This window comes from Colias croceus, chromosome 2 (genome assembly GCF_905220415.1).
Source record: "Colias croceus chromosome 2, ilColCroc2.1".
Taxonomy (NCBI): domain Eukaryota; kingdom Metazoa; phylum Arthropoda; class Insecta; order Lepidoptera; family Pieridae; genus Colias; species Colias croceus.
Genome location: NC_059538.1, coordinates 5,083,873 through 5,100,996, shown reverse-complemented (window position 1 = coordinate 5,100,996; position 17,124 = coordinate 5,083,873). Strand labels below are relative to the sequence as shown.

Below are 17,124 nucleotides of genomic sequence, written 5' to 3'. Positions count from 1 at the left end.
AACATAAATTTAAAATTCCTGATGCTAAACCATAGGGGATAAAATCCCCTATATATGTATATAATTATCTGCTACATACTACCCTACTAGCTTCTATTCATTCGAAAACTAATAAGAGCATCGATTTTGCAGACAATACAAGATAAAGAAGAACGACCGCATCCAGGCGATGTTCAACGAGTTCGACGACGTGCTGAGCGAGGAGACGATGTGGCAGATATCGGAGACGATCAAGCCGCGCGGCGGGCGCGCGCGCACCGCGCCCGACCCGCCCGCGCCCGCGCCCGCGCCCGCGCCCGCAGCCGCCGCCGCTACATAGCCCGGTATGCGTAGTGTTCGTTTTATACTACCTTTGATGTAGACACAAACAACATAATATGACATTGATGTATGTCACAAACAGCATAACATACAATTGCTACGTATGGTCTTCGTTTTATACTGCCCTTCTGCCCGCTTCTAGATGTATACTCCCAACTCCAGACACTAACGACATAACGTACAATCGCTCCGTTTCGATTTGTAAGAAATACAAACGAATACGATTTGGCATTTATTATATATAAAAAATCCGCTGCTATATCCGCTGCTCGAGATATATGGCTATATAAAGTATGGCCAACGAGAAGCGATACCAAATGTAAACAAAACACATGCAAGGTCATTGGGAATTGCAGGGGTGCGTAACTTTTTGAAAGTTGGATTTATATAGTTTTAAAAAATATCCGGCAAATTGTAATAATACCAAAAAGCATAGTCTATTTTTATAAATTTTATCATAATTTGAATTATTGTATATTATGTAGATTTAAATTAAATAACGCAAATAATAATAATTTTCTGAATCATAAAACATAATAAGAATAATAAAATGGCCGCCCGAATGTTGGCGAATCCGTCTTGACGTTGTTATGTTTTTGCCTGGAGAACGAGACATTACGACAAAGGCACAAGATGGAAAGAGATAGATATTAGATTGTCAACGCCACAGTTGTTTTTTAGGTGAATGACCTTTTGTATCGCTTCTCGTTGGCCTTACTTTAGCTTATTTATTTTAAATAAATAAGTAACATTTTCGATTTATTATTGTATTGAAAGGATACGCCCATGGCATGGCCATGGCAAACGACGATCACAAATAAAGATACATACATAATACTAATTAAAGTTCATACGACAAAATAATTTCATAATTGTCTTTGTTGCAGGTGCAAATCGAATCCAAAGAAATTAAACAAGGACTGAATCGTCGTGGCATTACTGCGATATATTTGCTTATGAGGAATTGTGTAATGTATATGGCTAATTGTGATTATCTGTCCTAAGATGGCCTAATTAATTAGTATATTTAAAAGTGCAACTTCTGTGATCGGCGGGCGAGCTCGACGCGAACGCAACGATGTTAACGACTCTAACATTGTTACGCCCAATTTATCTTTCCTTATTTATGTACAGTTTTGTATCTATATTCTTACTGTAGCGAAATCTTTTACTCAAAATCTGTAGGCGTTTTCTCAATCGGGTTCTGTCGAGAGCTTTTAACGACGTAGCGGTTACTTCAGTATTTTAAATGAAACTTTATTCTGTAACAGTATTGAAATTCAATGTTTTCTTACTATCTCAACATATCAGTGTAACTTGACAGATGTTTGCCAAGTCACGAAGTAAGTCGACACCATGTGTAAGTTTAATACTCTTTTATAGTTGTTGTGATTCGCCATTCGTGTCTGAATTATCTGCAAGTTCAACATCTTGAATACATCGAATTAGGGGACTTTAAAAGTTTTAATATTTTAGGCTTATTGCTATTATATAGTAAATAAATAGACGTTTTCAAGTGGTGAAATATTATTATTAAAAATCATCGAACTTTAAATGAACTAGAAACGAAAATGTCATAATCATATTTCACCATGCTGTGTAGCTTAGAATAGCCTTATACTATAATCGTGTTTTAACGTGAGTTTTAAGATTTCACATTGCTCTACTTCTAACGTAGTAACAATAGTTAAAAGGTGCATAATTATATACATTACGTGCCTATATTTTAAGTAATATTATTATGTGTGAATTACTAATGGTGATTTGTGGCTTATTTTTTTTAAGATTCAGATAATTTCACTGTTTTTCATAATTAGAACAAACGCAGGATATTAAGAAATAATAATGAATAGAATATGTGCCAAAATGGATAAACCATTGCACCCTTAAAAGTGAAACGATAAAATGATAGAAGTAAAATAAATATGGCCTTGATTTTCTATGTTAGCTTGATTTATATTTTGTGATCACATCTTATATAAATTTGTGTATTTATAAAGCATTGTTCGCACTTCTCATCATTTATAACTGAATCCAAACTATCAATAGATATATATTTTTATTAATAATCATGCGACTTAATTTTGCTATAAATTAAATTTACTTAGATTTTATACTATAATTAGCGCAATTTTTACGCGATTTCATAAATAAAATTTAGTGCATATTATTTTTGATATTCAAAAATTCTATTTTTCCTATTTATTGAAGCTACCTTCAAGGAAGCTGTTGTTTAACAAATGTCGTACTTTTGAGAAAACATTAAATATCGTCGTCACCTGTTGTGTCGTTGTGTCTACTCTTGAATTCTTGAATTAATTAATTTTAAGCTTAGATTCAGTACAAGCTCCGTACAGCATTTGGTAATAATAATTATACAAACTAAACAATTCACCGTAGACTACGTGTTTCATAGGAGGTATTTGAATATGATATAACCATATAGTGATCAGCATTATTCGTTTGCCTTAAGACAATCAGATTACTGATGATTGATGATATAGCAATAATTTTGTAATATTTATAAATCACTCCACAATATGTGATAAGATGCACTCGTTTTGAGTGTTCGCTTACAACTCGGTTGACGTCCTCTATACGTAGGCAAATATTATATTAGACAAATATTAGCGGTAAGCGTAAATAAACCCCATTTTATCTTCAGAGAAAGGCGTGAGCGTAGAAATTTCAGATATAGTCAATATAAACGAGTTTTACTGTCACAACGTATTTAGGGTAATTCATAATACTTGTAATATGGCATACCGCACTCATGTTGCAATACCGTGTTTGAATTTCGGATGCTAGTGAAAAATAGTTGGCATCGGTGTTGTTCATTCCGATAGAACTGGTATGTAACCCGCATATACGTATATCGGGGTAGGATATTCCGGTGTGCTATATTACAATTCGATTTCGTAACATGCATTAAAATTTTCATAATCGTATAAAGGCAGTATGTAGTTGATTATGTACTCGCAACGAAAAGGTAGTGCGTGTTATGCATGTTGAGGGATGGCCATCCCGCGCAATAATAAATTAGACCAATATTTAGAACGTTTTACAGCGCTTTACACATGTTTGTCTTGATATTGTAATTTGTATAAATAATTTGAACGTTAAGTTGATAGGTATGTTACCATTTTGTTGTATGGTATTCCATTGAATACTTATTTAATGAATTGTGAAGTTCAGTAACGTTCGGCGTTGGTTGATGAAATGTAAAGACTGCCTAAATTAATTTACTCAGAATAGTGGATGTTGTAAGTTAGAAACAATGATTAATTAGGTTCCAGAATATCACAGTTTTGTTATGAAGGTCGTCTGCAATGTGTTTATTTTATGTGTCGATGTCTATATTTATTTATACATGTAATAAAATGCTAGCATGGTACAGTTAAGTGAAGAGTGTACATTGTTTGTTGTATTAGCACAGTATTATGTTAAAAGAATGCCATAATGTATCAAATGGATTTATGTTATTTTTCGTTCATTCTTTGAACGGTTTATTCTGTTATTATGAATTATTTTTAATTTACTTTAAATATTATATGATTACTTATTATTATTTGTACATTATATTTAGCGGTTTGTCGATAAAATATATTGTATTTGAATTGCATGCGTGTACAGTTTACATTTTGTGTGTCGAGATTTTTTTTTATAATTATTTTGTAATATAAATATAGCACGTTATTTACAATACCAAAAATGTATTTTATTTCTTTTTTCCTTATACCTAATATAACTATAGCTTACTTTAATATTTTATCTGTAGTATTATTGTACAGAGATTATTACACATTCTGGTTGACGTTGGTTTATGTTAGGGTTACGGTTACAAAAATGTTTATGAACTAACGATACAGTTGTTAAAGTATTACTATGCATTAAACGTATTCTGTAGAAGCAAAGCTCCTTCTGTTTATCGTTACACGTAAGGATACTTAATATTCTAGACACAAAGTAAGTGAAAAAGGACAAATGATAAGAAAGCCAATGACTTATTACTTAGCAGTTTATCGCTGCCTTTTAAACACCGACTCTAAGTTTCACAGCAGGATTCTTTGTTAACGGCTCAAGTCTTAAAACATTTTAAATGTTTCTGTTAATTTTCGAACGTTACTAATTAACAATCGTCACTTATATAAACGCATAGAAATCAACGTAATGTCGTTAGAAACCTGGTACCAAGATGTTGATCGTATTTTCGATTTTAGTTATTGTTTCTTGCAAAGCATCACCTATCATACAAGATGAGCTGTACGGATTAGAAGATTTTTACGATGATGGTAATAATATTAACAATCATAAAATAATATCATAAAAATAAAATATAAAAATACAATGTAGCATAAGCATCAATTTTCTTACCAGATTTAAGTATAAATCCGGAATTGGGTGAACACTTCGAAGGAGATATGATATTATCAGCCGAACAAAGGGACTCAATAACTTCAGCGGTAAAAGGACGTAACGGTCTCGTAGACGGTGCTAAACGTTGGCCCAATAATACCGTCGTGTATTACATACAAGAAGACGACTTCGGTTTGTATTTAATATTTAGCACTATTTTTACTTACTACCTACTACCTTACTATGTGCTTTGTTAATATTCTGTAGCAAAGTTGAGAGAATAAAAGATAAAAAGGAATGGATAAAATCGATACCGGTCACGCCTTAAAAACCTTGTTTAATCTATTTATAAACGGCTATTAATCGAAGAATCGTCGTCAAAGAGAAATGACTATGTATTTGCATATTATGTATATTGGAAATTAACATTTTTTAAGATAGGTTTTTTAATATTGAAAATTTTCTTACGCTTTTTTAATATTAATCTAACGAATTAATAATCACAATAAACTGTTAATATTATTATAGTTAATTTCGACACATTGTGTGTAGCACTTTACCAACTATTTCTTATAATTTTGTCATTACTATCCTATCAAATAAATAATGATAATCTTATCTCAGATGAGGATCAAATAAAGATGATCGAAATGGGAATGGCCGATATATCCAATAAGTCGTGCATTCAATTCAGCAAAAGAAAAGAGAACGAACATGCATTACGAATACAGGTAATTGCATATTACTTATTTTTATGTAATTATATAACAATAACTGTGAGTGTTTAAATAGATACATAAAAATACGTATCAGCTATATGACGCTTTGCAGAACATTCGACAGATGTGAGAAAAAATATTTTATTTATAATGTTATGGTAGCAAAAAAATAAAGATATTTCTTTAGTATGTAAGTGGGCTTCCTGTATGTTCGTAGGATAGCCAATTTCACTCATAGATGGTAGTTAGATCCAGTTCTAAAAGATTACTGAAGTAATAAAATCTATGGGTCTATTTTTACGAGCAGGCTCTTCGTGTCTACCTATCAAGAAAAATTATACAATGTAATAGTCGCCCTCTACGAAATATAAGTACCTACCTGATATCTCTAAAACTATAATAATAGGTATGGAAATTATGTATAGTACCTATACTTAATTTCTATTTTTGCCTCTACCTGTCTATATACCTATCTATACACAGTTGAATCGACACATATGCAAATGTTCTATGTAACAATAATGTTTGCTTTAGGGTTCCTCAAGCGGTTGTTTTTCGAATGTGGGTTATAGATTGCCAGAGGACGACGAAGATGAACCAGACCAAGTTTTGAATCTCGCCAAACGTTGTTTTAAACATGGCACCGTAGTCCATGAGATGTTACATACTCTTGGGTTTTATCACATGCAGAGTACGTATGATAGAGACGATTTTGTAGAAATTGTTTGGGAAAATATTAAAGATGGTAAGTGTGCGAGAGGATATATATTTTTTTAAATTTATACGTCTACATTGTATTTAATTCACGGTTAAGCAACAAAAACTATAAACTAACTAATATTATTTGAACTTCAGTAAATTATACGTTTTAGGACATGAGCACAATTTCAAAAAATACAATAATGACACGATCACTGATTTTGGAATATCATACGACTATGGAAGCGTGATGCATTACCCGGAAAAAGCTTTTTCAAAAAATGGAAATAGAACAATAATTCCATTAGAGGTATTTTCATATTTTTTTAACTTACGTACGCTTACTTAGTGACCTTTTATTTATCAAGTCCTTAATTGTAGATAAGTATATGAAAAATTTGCTGATCCATAATACTTACTTTACAGGAAAATGTAGAGTTGGGACAAAGATTAGGCATGTCTGAAAAAGATGTCATCAAATTAAATAAAATGTACTGTGAAAATACGGAGGAAGAATCTGAAGAGAATTAGTCGTAAAGAAGTTGAAATAGTGTTATTTTTTTTAATATTTCAATGTGTATAGATTTAACATATATAATAAAAAATAGCTATATAATGGCCGTCTGCTCTAGTTATCTACGTTTTTCGTATTAAACGTTTCGTGTTGATCTACTTAGTCTATTTGTATTTTGCAACTTTCCTTTTATTCCGATTAACGTAAGCTTATATTGCTTTTTTATGTTTCTATACAATTCACTCGTTTAATTTGCCAATTTGTGGTGAAAGCGTGTCCATTGCCGATAAAAGTTGCAACAATGTGCTCTTATTGTTTATTAATATACCTAACAAATTAATAATTATTGCATCCATCATTATTATTATAAGTTGTAAAGCTATTGATGTAAGTCTCATTTAATAATATCAACATAATTCATCATTACTAATACTTATTAGATATAACGCCCTTTCATTTTCAAATCTTCATTTTATTATTTTGATTTTATACAAAAATTGTTTAAAGAAAATTCTTTCAATATTTGCAATTTAGTTATTAAACATTACACGGAAATTGCAATCCTAATTCGGACGGACCTTGACTTGGTTAAATTGTTCAAAGACCTGCTTTTGGTTCTGTATGATATATTTTTTATAAATAGAGCAAAAAGAATTATCGAAATCAAGGTTGTATCTGTTGATAAAGTAAATGGTGCAGAGAATTTGGCAATTAATTCTTGCATGGTAGGCGTAGTCCGTTTGTGTCACGCTCACTGTCGCAAGTCACCGCTGCAGTAGTGCGCTTACACCTTGTGAAATGGTTGTATTCAAAGCTATATTAATTCCAGACCCACCTCGATGGGTTTTGTCACGAAAAAATTCGCAGTGCTGTACATTTTTTGTCAAATCGATCTAGCTCAACTAAAATATCAATGCGACGAGACATTAGTATACCGTTAATATGACATACTTTTTTCGAAAACTTGCGACTAAAAGCTGATAGCAGAACTATATTGCGCATCTATTAAATATTTAAAATTTGAATAAGTTTTATTTTTGAATAATGAAGTGGATAAACTGTGTTGTTTTATTGTGTGTGTTTATAATTAAGTGTAAATCGATGTCCGAAAGTGAAATAGAAGATTTTGAGAACTTTTTAAAAGAGACATCACAATTAGATCAAAATCTTAAAAGTAAGTTTGGTATTTCTTATATTTGTATATCCAGGTAATTGTGTTTTCTGTGCTTGTTTAAAATTTTACCTGTGCTCCATTTTATTAAGTTCAAATCTACAATAACCGTTACTCGGTAGGACGTTGCTATCTTGTCTCTATATCACTTAATTATATGCATTTAGGCCCTGATCCTTTGGCCCTTGCTAAAAATAATTGTAAAAAATTCAGCATAAAGTGAAATTGTCCATATTAAATATTTAAAGTCATTAAATTCTATGAGGTAATTATTATCGGATATATCTAAAAACTAATATTACTATACTTAAGTAATAAAAAGGAAAATAAAATTTCGCTTCAAAGTAACAAAATAGCAAAGAATCCTTCAATGAACAAAAGCTTTAGGAATAATAATGTATTTAAAGGTAACCCGGAAGCAGACTTCGATGAAGACGAACCAGCATCAGATAATGCATGGGAAGAAAGCGGGAAATTCGAAGGAGATCTTATCTTAAACGATCGGCAACGGCGTATGATTGTCACTAACGTTGTGGAGGGTCTCGCCCGGAACGGACTGGCGGACAGCACCAAACGGTGGCCTAATAATGAAGTCATTTACTTCATTCAACGAGAACATTTTAGTAAGTAAATAGGGTTGGGGATTGTTGTTTGAAATTGGCTTGCGTTGGTGTTAAAATTTGAACACGTTTTAAGTAAGACTCTCGTCGTTAAAAACTTAAAAAGTTTTACTATTTTGCTATTAGTGAATTATAGAATAGAAATAAAAATATTGTAGAGCTACTTAAATATATTTCATGAGACTTTATAATCGTGTTCGTGTATTTACGCATATAATTCTTTAATATATAAATGGGTTATTCTTTACTTTTAGATCTAGATCAAGTACAAGCTATAGAAGACGGTATTGCTGATTTAGCGCAAGCGTCCTGCGTAAAGTTCACACCTTACAAAAAAGGCGATCGTGATGCTGTTGTTATTCAGGTAAGTGAAAACGACTTAATTTAATTCAAATTTCCGTATCACCCGTTGCAATAAATATTTTCGATTATATTTCAGGGTAGTAGACGCGGCTGCTTCTCTCAAGTTGGCTATCAAGGGGGTTACCAAGTGCTGAACTTGTCTGGTCGGCATCCAGTAGGCCGTGGATGTTTTAGACACGGAACTGTGGTACACGAGCTACTTCATACCCTTGGCTTTTACCACATGCAGAGCAGTCCTGATAGAGATGACTTCATCGATGTATTGTGGGAGAACATCATTCAAAGTACATAGTAGATCTCTAACAGAATAATCTATAATATTTTCTCATACTGGTTCGCTCGGTATTCTTATAATTGCTTCTAACAGATATAAAATAACGGGTCGCTCGTTGGATATAGAATATTATAACGGGTGGATCAAGGTTATTGTGTCAGCGATAGTTTATTCCGATATAATAGATGCTTAGAATACTAATTCTTAAATCTATTGTTTATTTACATTATGATCTTATATTTATTAAAAGTTTTTTTTTCTATAGATAGTTAAGTAACTTTTTTTACTAATGTAGGTAGATCGTTATTTTAATTTTAATGTTAACATCACCAGAATATTTTTTTTACTTTCTACTATATTAAATTATCATGCCGTCAATTAGCTCATAATTATGAGAAGATATACAATCAAAAACTTGATTATCTGTTCCAGCGACAAGACACAATTTTCGCAAATACAACTCGTTTGCGGTGTCCGACTTTGGCGTCGGTTACGACTACGAAAGTGTTCTGCATTATAGCCGAAAAGCTTTCTCTGTCAATGGGAAAGACACACTCGTGCCTAAACAGGTGACAATATTTTATGTAATTATGTATAATCATAAAATCTTTTATTCATTATTACTGTGAAATAGCTTATTACGTTTTTATTGAAAAGTACATTAACAAACTTTTTGTTTTAGAGAGGAGCTGAAATCGGTCAGAGGATTGGCCTGTCGCAAAAGGACACGCAAAAGCTAAATAAAATGTACTGTGATGCGGACTCCGATAAATTTTTAGATAGCGATACTTCAAAACCTCCTCCGGCTGCGAAGAAACCTAACAAAAACAAACCTTTCGAGGGACGAGGAATAGGATATCATCAAGGTAAAGCCGTCGCTATAAAGCTACCTGCTGCACAAACATATAATTTGCATGACTTTTCCAACATTGATAAGTTTAATGATTTTAGTAAAACGAAAGAAAGTGTGCCTCCAATGCCTGTTCATGGATTTGGAGTTGTTAAGGAAATAAATAATTTATACGCTGTACCTCAATACACTGATAATGAAGAAAATTCTCCTAGTGGAATGCTTGTTGTTAGAGGAAACAGGGATGAAAATGAATACATTGATGACGTATATAAGTTTTCTGGTGAAATAAGGAATAATATGGATCCATCTGATGCTCGTAAATTAGATTACGGACGCAGTACAGTACCATCAAATCCGCATGAGTATGTCATACCGGGTTCAATGCAATACCACGATGTCTACCAACCATACACAGTTAAGCATTTAAATAATGGACGGGAAGCATTCCCTAAGAATTTCCTTCAAAAATCACAGGAAGGAACTGAATATACCGATAAGCAAAAAGAAGACTATGTAAATGATTATCATATTATGGATCGCAATTTGATTCAACACATGAAACAGAAATATAATGAAAATAGATATCAACATGACCAAGAAAACATTCATGCATTGCAGTCTCCACGAAGCAAAAGTCCATATTTTGATAATACTGAAAAGATAAAAAACTACAATGATAATAATTATAGTTATGGATATAATGGTGGTTACGATCCATACGATAATGTTGCAGTCTCGCCAAACTTAAATATATTACATAATTCCAAAGAGTCTGAGCTGCCATCGCAAACAAAATGGTTAAATTCTAACACGAAGCTATATCATCCGTATGATAAAGAAATACATTTTGATGACAGATAATACCTATTGTTAACAATAAACTAGTAAAGTATATTTTTGTATAAGTTTTAGTTAATAGTTAAGTAGTTACGTGTATAAAAATAAATATAATTAATATGAAGAAAAAAATGTTTCATTTCCGTACACAATCCATTAAGACACAACAAATGTTTCAGTGAAATGAAGATTTAAATGAAAAATTTAAATGAAATAAAATGAAATTATTCGGTAATACACGTTATGCCTAGAATATTTAATAGAAAATTAATAATTAAAACCATTAAATTTTTACGTTTTATAGCATTCAATGTAGGCACACAAAACCTAAACAAATTCTATTGCTGACGCTGAATCGTGGATGGCCGACAGGTACGGCGAATGACACGGGTTCGAATCCCTCCTTCTGATCGATATTTTTCCAAACTTTTCTCAATCAAAACATATCAGAACCAAAGACTTAGACGTCTTTGATCAAAACTGATGACCAAAAAAGTTGAAATGTCAATCGACATAATATGACAATGTCAAATTGACGCCAAGTGTCATTCATATGTCAATTTCACTGTCACTTCACATTCGTAATAAAAAATAGGTATATTATTTTAACAAACAAACACTGAACTACATTATTTTACATTGCGAAAACAGGAAATTAAAATGGAAATATCTTCAAGTGACTGACTGGAAAATTATCATAAGAATTGTATTGAATCAGGATCTAAATAGACCAGGTAGAGCTGCAATGGTGCATATGAAAAGGTGACATTTTGAGTAATTTTTCAATTTAATTTAATTACATGGGTTGCGCTGCTTCGGGCGTTAGCCGAACGATAATGTTATTTAATAAAAGCGCACACAATTCACAAGATTCCAGGGCCGTATTGGAAAGAAAATTGTATTTAGCTAAGGAATCGCCTGAACCTGATTTCGATTTATCAGGATGTAGCCTTCGACAGCTGCCTTCTGGAATATTTTCAATATGCAAAGTATTTCGAAAAGATTTACTGTATTTACAAAACAACAGACTGAAATCGTTAAATGAAGGGGGGCAACTTTCAGATTTATATTTGATCAAAGCTTTAAATATTAGCAACAACTGTTTTACACATTTACCAAAGAATATTCGTTTTCTTACAAGTCTTACTGAACTCCATCTTAATAATAACCTGTTTGAGCAAATACCAGATGAAATTAAATTCCTAACAGCACTCAAAATATTAGATTTGTCAGCAAATAAACTGAAAGTGTTAAATCCCAGTCTTGGTCATTTAAAGTGTTTAAGAAAACTAAATATTACTCAAAATAAGGATTTGAATGAGATCTGTGTGGAGCTTTGTCATGCTACAAATTTGATATCAATTGAATTGGATTACAATCAATATGTTGTGCCTCCTGCTGCAGTAGCTATAAAAGGCACAGAGGAGATAATGAAGTTCCTTTGTAAGGAAGCAAATGTTGAGTATATCCCACCATTATCTAGAGAGTCAGATATTTCAACAGTAGATAGTAGTAACAAATTACCTGACCCTTTTACAAAACAAAAAATAACATGGGAGGAACAAGAAGAAGCTATGAAAAACAGTGAAAAGAAAATCCATAAAGCTAATCAACAGCAAAGAGAAAGGGTTTTGTCAAATCTTTTAAAAGATCAAATCAGTTTAGATATAGAAATAGCAAGAGTTCAAGAATATAAAGAAATAGAAAGACAGAAACTCATTCAGACAATACAAAGAGAAGAAAAAGACATTGAATGTTTAATAAATAATTTTATGGCATATGATAGATGTAAACCTGAAGTTATACAACAACAACTTGCTCATGAGCAATTGGAACATGATCGTTTATTGGAAATAACAAGACAAAATTATGATAATATCAAAAAATGTGATATTTTAAAAGCAATGGAAAATCTTTTAGAAGATAACTATTCCATGAGTAAACATAAGATGTTTTATAAGGATAATTTAAATAATATAAAACAAAGTCTCTTAAATCAGGAGACCGATCTTGATGGGAAATTATCTGAGTTGTTGAGTGCTAAGGACCAGTCTCGAGAAGTTCTTGTGCAGCAGCTTTTGGAAGATCAAGATGTACAAAAAGCAATGGTATCTTCTTTGCTTGACCAGGTAGATGCTAGAAGTTGGAGTCTGAATCAAGAAATATCTTTTATTTCATCTCATTTAGCAAGACTGAGTGTTATCGAACAAGAAAAGAAAAAAATGCATGTATTGTACAACTATAATGAGCTTCTTAATCAAAGAATACAGTTGGTTAATTTGCTAGATGATCTGTTTGACCAAAGAAATAAAAGAAGAAAACAGTTATTGGAAACTTTGAATGAGGCAGAAAATCAAAGTGATTATAAAACAGATTTTTGGCTGCGGAGTTATCAAAAGCTGTTAGATACTGCTCCAAGATCTTTGCTCAGTGTTGGCAAGACATTAGATCCAGTTTTGGCTAACTACCTTTTACAGGAGGGTGTAATTCATTGTTTACCATTTTTGGTGCAATTCATTTTTTCTGATAAGTCTTTGGTCAATATTACCCAAGAAGATTTGCTAAAGTGTGGTGTATCATTGAGCACTGATCGTGAGAATATATTGAAAGCCATACAAATGTATTCCGACTTTAAGAATGAAAACTGTGATATGCCTCAGACTGTAGCAGGGGCAAGTGCTCCCCCTGCTGATGATAATGCTCATTTGGGGGTTCTTGATTCAGATGCAAGTTTGAATGACGATGGGGAGTGCGTTATATGCATGGAAAGTAAGTCCCAAGTTGTATTTGTGCCTTGTGGTCATATGTGTTGCTGTGAGACATGTTCTCATAAAGAAATTAGTACATGTCCAATGTGCAGAACACATATAGAGAGAATTATTAAAGTTGTAGTGTCATAGGTCATTTACATTTTTCCATGGATATTCCATTCTATGTTATTCATTTCATAGGTAAGTGTTACAATCACTATTCAAATGTTTATTATTTATTTTTATATTTCTCATTATATCAATTTTAAAGGTTATTTTTATAAAAGTTTGTTGTGGCTGTGAAGGACTGAAAATTCATAACAAAATTATCTCACATTTCTAAGTCATTTTTCTTTTGTAAAATTGTTTATAGTTTCAAATCATTAAGTTATGTATGTATTATAAACATGAAAACGATTTACAGAAAGAGATGTTTCAAAGTCAAAAAGTGTTCATTTTGACTAATGACACCACCAGGTGTAGACAATTTATAATCTAAGTCTTAGTCTTAAAAAAATGAGTCAGTGTTAAACTTCTTATTCTGTAAATCAAGAAATATTAAAATATTATTTTTTATTGAAATATGTATATTAATTTAAAAGTGTTTTCATAATTTCTATAAAAAAGCACTTTTAATTTTTAATTAAAAGTGTTTTTTTATATTGTTTATTTATATTTTGTGAAAAGCGCTACATTACAGGTGACCTGGAGATGAGCAGATTTATAATAACTTTCATAATAAGTAATGTATATTTCTTTAAAATTTGGTACATAGCCTCTTTAGCTTCTTTGTAACCCTATTTATTGAAAGGCGTAATTTATAAAATACTTCTGATATTCTTACCTTTTAAGGGGTGACAGACGTACGAGTAAGTACGCGAACTTGTGGCTCGACGACCTTTTTCGCTCGTGTGTCACCCCAAGTACGCGTACTTAAAAACCGTCGAGTAAGTTCGTTGACGATCCAACATGTTTGAAATTTTACTCGAAGCCCGCCTTGGCTCGCACGTCTGTCACCGCCGCGAGCCGAGTAAGTACGCGAACTTTAAAACCGCGACTTAAGTTCGTACGTCTATCAGCCCTTTTTAAGTATGTATACATTCTAGAGTAAAAGGGCTGATAGACGTACGAACTTTAAAGTCGCGGTTTTAAAGTTCGCGTACTTACTCGGCTCGCGGCGGTGACAGACGTGCGAGCCAAGGCGGGCTTCGAGTAAAATTTCAAACATGTTGGATCGTCAACGAACTTACTCGACGGTTTTTAAGTACGCGTACTTGGGGTGACACACGAGCGAAAAAGGTCGTCGAGCCACAAGTTCGCGTACTTACTCGTACGTCTGTCACCCCTTTAATATATGTTTGTTATTTAAAATCATTTAAATATAGTACTGTGATTTAGTCAAGTTTATATTCACATGCACAATTTTGATATATAGTCATGTCACATACATACATGTTATCCATAAAATAAGTACATTTATGAATTGATAATAATATTATAATCGTAATCTATATTATGCAAATTAAACCATAAGTAGGTAGGTACATAATTTTAAGGTGACAGTTGCACTGCCTTCAAATTCTATTTTGGTGATTATTATGTGAGTGTAATGAGTCTTTATTATCTAGGATTTGCAAACACATGAAGATTTGCACCACATGCCATTATTTTGCTCAATTAAACAATAAGTAAGCACTGGCATTTTAATTGCAATAAAAAAATAAATAAAAAATTCTTCATTGTTTAAGAGTGTTTTGAATTTTGATGTTTGCCTTTTTAATTCTGTTCTCTGTCCAAAATAACTCTTTATCTTGAGTTTTCAATATATTTAATAAATTATTTTATGCACAAATGTCGTTTTATTAATTTACCTTCAACTCCATTACAGAATATTAGTTACCCATAGTTTCACCCAAATGTCGCTTAGATGGCGCTATGATGACAATACAGCATTCATTCTACATTATAAAAGCTTATTAAAAACTAAATATTTAGATAGCGTGTCCTAATATTATGACATTACAAATAAAAAGCAATGATCTAGACAAAAAATGAGAATTTTATTTGTTATAATATCTGTATTATAAAATATAGTGCCTCCTGCGGTCCTCGCTGTTATCGCTGTATTTATTTGAGTAGGTACCGTATTCATTATTATTATAACGTGTTCAACCAAATGCATAGAAATTTTATAATATTAATTTACATTATCTACGTGAATATAATTATTATTATATCGTACCTAATTCGTAAGAGAAGACAAGTTTATTATTGATTGAACAATAATAGTGTAGGTAATAGATAGCACACTGAAAAGGTATATGGGTCCTACTTTGTTTAACTACGATTTTATTATGAGTCCCTTACGTTTATATGGCTATGGCGTAACAGGAAAAAACAACTTAGCGTTAACCAGAATACTCATATAGGTCATATATGCTATAGACGTTCATCAAATAGGTACCTACTTTCAGCGCGTTTGCGTGAGTAGGTACTGATACAGAATCAGATTTCAGAGAATTTTAATTGAAAATGTGTTTCGTCACTTCTTTATTTTATTTAGGCTTCGAATATTTCATTTATATCTTTCTGAATTCTGACTAGTTACAATTACGTTTTTAGTAAATGAGACGACAGTATCCATTGTAGAATAATATTTACCTAGGTAGGTACTTCTTTAATATGCATCTAATTTGGAATTGTTGTTCTCTAACAAAGCTTAATGATGGTTAACACAAGCCAATAAATTAAACTGAATGGCGAATTAAATAAAACAGTAGAGGAAAGTAACCAAATATGGAATACCATTTTGTTTTTGGGATATAAAAATAAAACTTCACATAAATTAAATCAGTTTATTGTTTTTACTGATCAGTCATACATCTATAAGTAGTAATTAATAGCCTTTAACAAAATATATCAGTAATCAAATTAAAATCTTACACAAAAAACAAAATCACAAAAGAGTAACCAAATATGGAATAGGTACCCATATATGGAATATAAGCAAAAATCAACATAACAATGACAAAAATATAATGAATATCTTTGAGATCAATTAAATGAATATAACATATTGTGATAAATGAAAGGAGTTACGTAATTACTTGCAAAAGTCACAAATCCAGATCCATCTGGAACAGCACATCATAATGTGTTCAGAGCCCATACAACAAGCATTTAATTCAACTTTCTCCACTTTCATCCATGGAAAGAAGTCTTGAACAGAACCTCCTGACTCTGCTGATGCATGTATGTTACTAAAAACAAACATTACATACAGTTTTTAAAGAAATAATAGCAAGTTTATAATATTCCATAATTAGACACCGACGACTGTCCATATTTGGATTTTTATACTAGTTCAAACTCTTCTAAATATTTTTCATTTCACAATATTTTAAAGACAAAAGGTAACAAAATGGTGAAATAAACATAATACCGATATATACTAAATAGTATAACACTTATCGAAACAAACATAATAGCCGATAATACTCATTTATTACTTACCTTAAAATTTTCTGCACGGCAACAAAACAAAACACGCCTGCTACATGTAAACCGTTCGCGCAACTAACTCGATGGTGTTAGTGCGATAATTAGTACACCAAATGAAACAGAAGATGGTCGAATGTTGCGATTCA

General features: G+C 31.9%; 4 protein-coding genes across 10 annotated transcripts in view; all 4 read left to right on the top strand.

Annotated features, from left to right (window-relative positions):
* The window catches only part of LOC123699171 (guanine nucleotide-releasing factor 2), a 33,677-nt gene extending 29,653 nt beyond the window's left edge, over nt 1-4,024 (top strand). For all 7 annotated transcript variants that reach the window (XM_045646096.1, XM_045646089.1, XM_045646081.1 and 4 more), the window contains 2 exons: nt 133-323; nt 1,209-4,024. In XM_045646096.1, the coding sequence (XP_045502052.1) occupies nt 133-319 (187 nt within the window). In that variant the 3' untranslated portion in view covers nt 320-323; nt 1,209-4,024. The remainder of the gene's footprint in view (nt 1-132; nt 324-1,208) is intronic.
* Nucleotides 4,025-4,330: 306 nt separating this feature from the next.
* LOC123699624 (seminal metalloprotease 1-like) lies at nt 4,331-6,771 on the top strand. The gene is made up of 6 exons (XM_045646619.1): nt 4,331-4,613; nt 4,699-4,869; nt 5,302-5,408; nt 5,931-6,141; nt 6,269-6,405; nt 6,522-6,771. Exons 1-6 carry the CDS (start codon nt 4,517-4,519, stop codon nt 6,624-6,626), a joined length of 828 nt encoding a protein of 275 aa, XP_045502575.1. The 5' UTR covers nt 4,331-4,516; the 3' UTR covers nt 6,627-6,771.
* A 117-nt stretch (nt 6,772-6,888) lies between these two features.
* Nucleotides 6,889-10,852, top strand: LOC123699310. The gene is made up of 6 exons (XM_045646240.1): nt 6,889-7,783; nt 8,188-8,403; nt 8,655-8,764; nt 8,840-9,047; nt 9,470-9,606; nt 9,720-10,852. Exons 1-6 carry the CDS (start codon nt 7,654-7,656, stop codon nt 10,749-10,751), a joined length of 1,833 nt encoding a protein of 610 aa, XP_045502196.1. The 5' UTR covers nt 6,889-7,653; the 3' UTR covers nt 10,752-10,852.
* A 446-nt stretch (nt 10,853-11,298) lies between these two features.
* LOC123699284 (E3 ubiquitin-protein ligase LRSAM1-like) lies at nt 11,299-14,582 on the top strand. Its single transcript, XM_045646210.1, has one exon. The coding sequence runs from the start codon at nt 11,528-11,530 to the stop codon at nt 13,625-13,627; it is 2,100 nt and encodes a 699-aa protein (XP_045502166.1). The 5' UTR covers nt 11,299-11,527; the 3' UTR covers nt 13,628-14,582.
* The last annotated feature ends 2,542 nt before the right edge of the window (nt 14,583-17,124 follow it).

What these genes read in the sequence shown, in the direction of transcription:
- LOC123699624 (XM_045646619.1), top strand. Translation starts at nt 4,517, where the DNA reads ATGTTGATCGTATTTTCGATTTTAGTTATTGTTTCTTGCAAAGCATCA. An exon ending in CATACAAGAAGACGACTTCG is followed by an intron (nt 4,870 to 5,301) that starts GTTTGTATTTAA and finishes ATCTTATCTCAG; the next exon opens with ATGAGGATCAAATAAAGATG. An exon ending in GAACAATAATTCCATTAGAG is followed by an intron (nt 6,406 to 6,521) that starts GTATTTTCATAT and finishes CTTACTTTACAG; the next exon opens with GAAAATGTAGAGTTGGGACA.
- LOC123699310 (XM_045646240.1), top strand. Translation starts at nt 7,654, where the DNA reads ATGAAGTGGATAAACTGTGTTGTTTTATTGTGTGTGTTTATAATTAAG. An exon ending in CATTCAACGAGAACATTTTA is followed by an intron (nt 8,404 to 8,654) that starts GTAAGTAAATAG and finishes CTTTACTTTTAG; the next exon opens with ATCTAGATCAAGTACAAGCT. An exon ending in GTGGGAGAACATCATTCAAA is followed by an intron (nt 9,048 to 9,469) that starts GTACATAGTAGA and finishes TATCTGTTCCAG; the next exon opens with CGACAAGACACAATTTTCGC.
- LOC123699284 (XM_045646210.1), top strand. Translation starts at nt 11,528, where the DNA reads ATGGGTTGCGCTGCTTCGGGCGTTAGCCGAACGATAATGTTATTTAAT.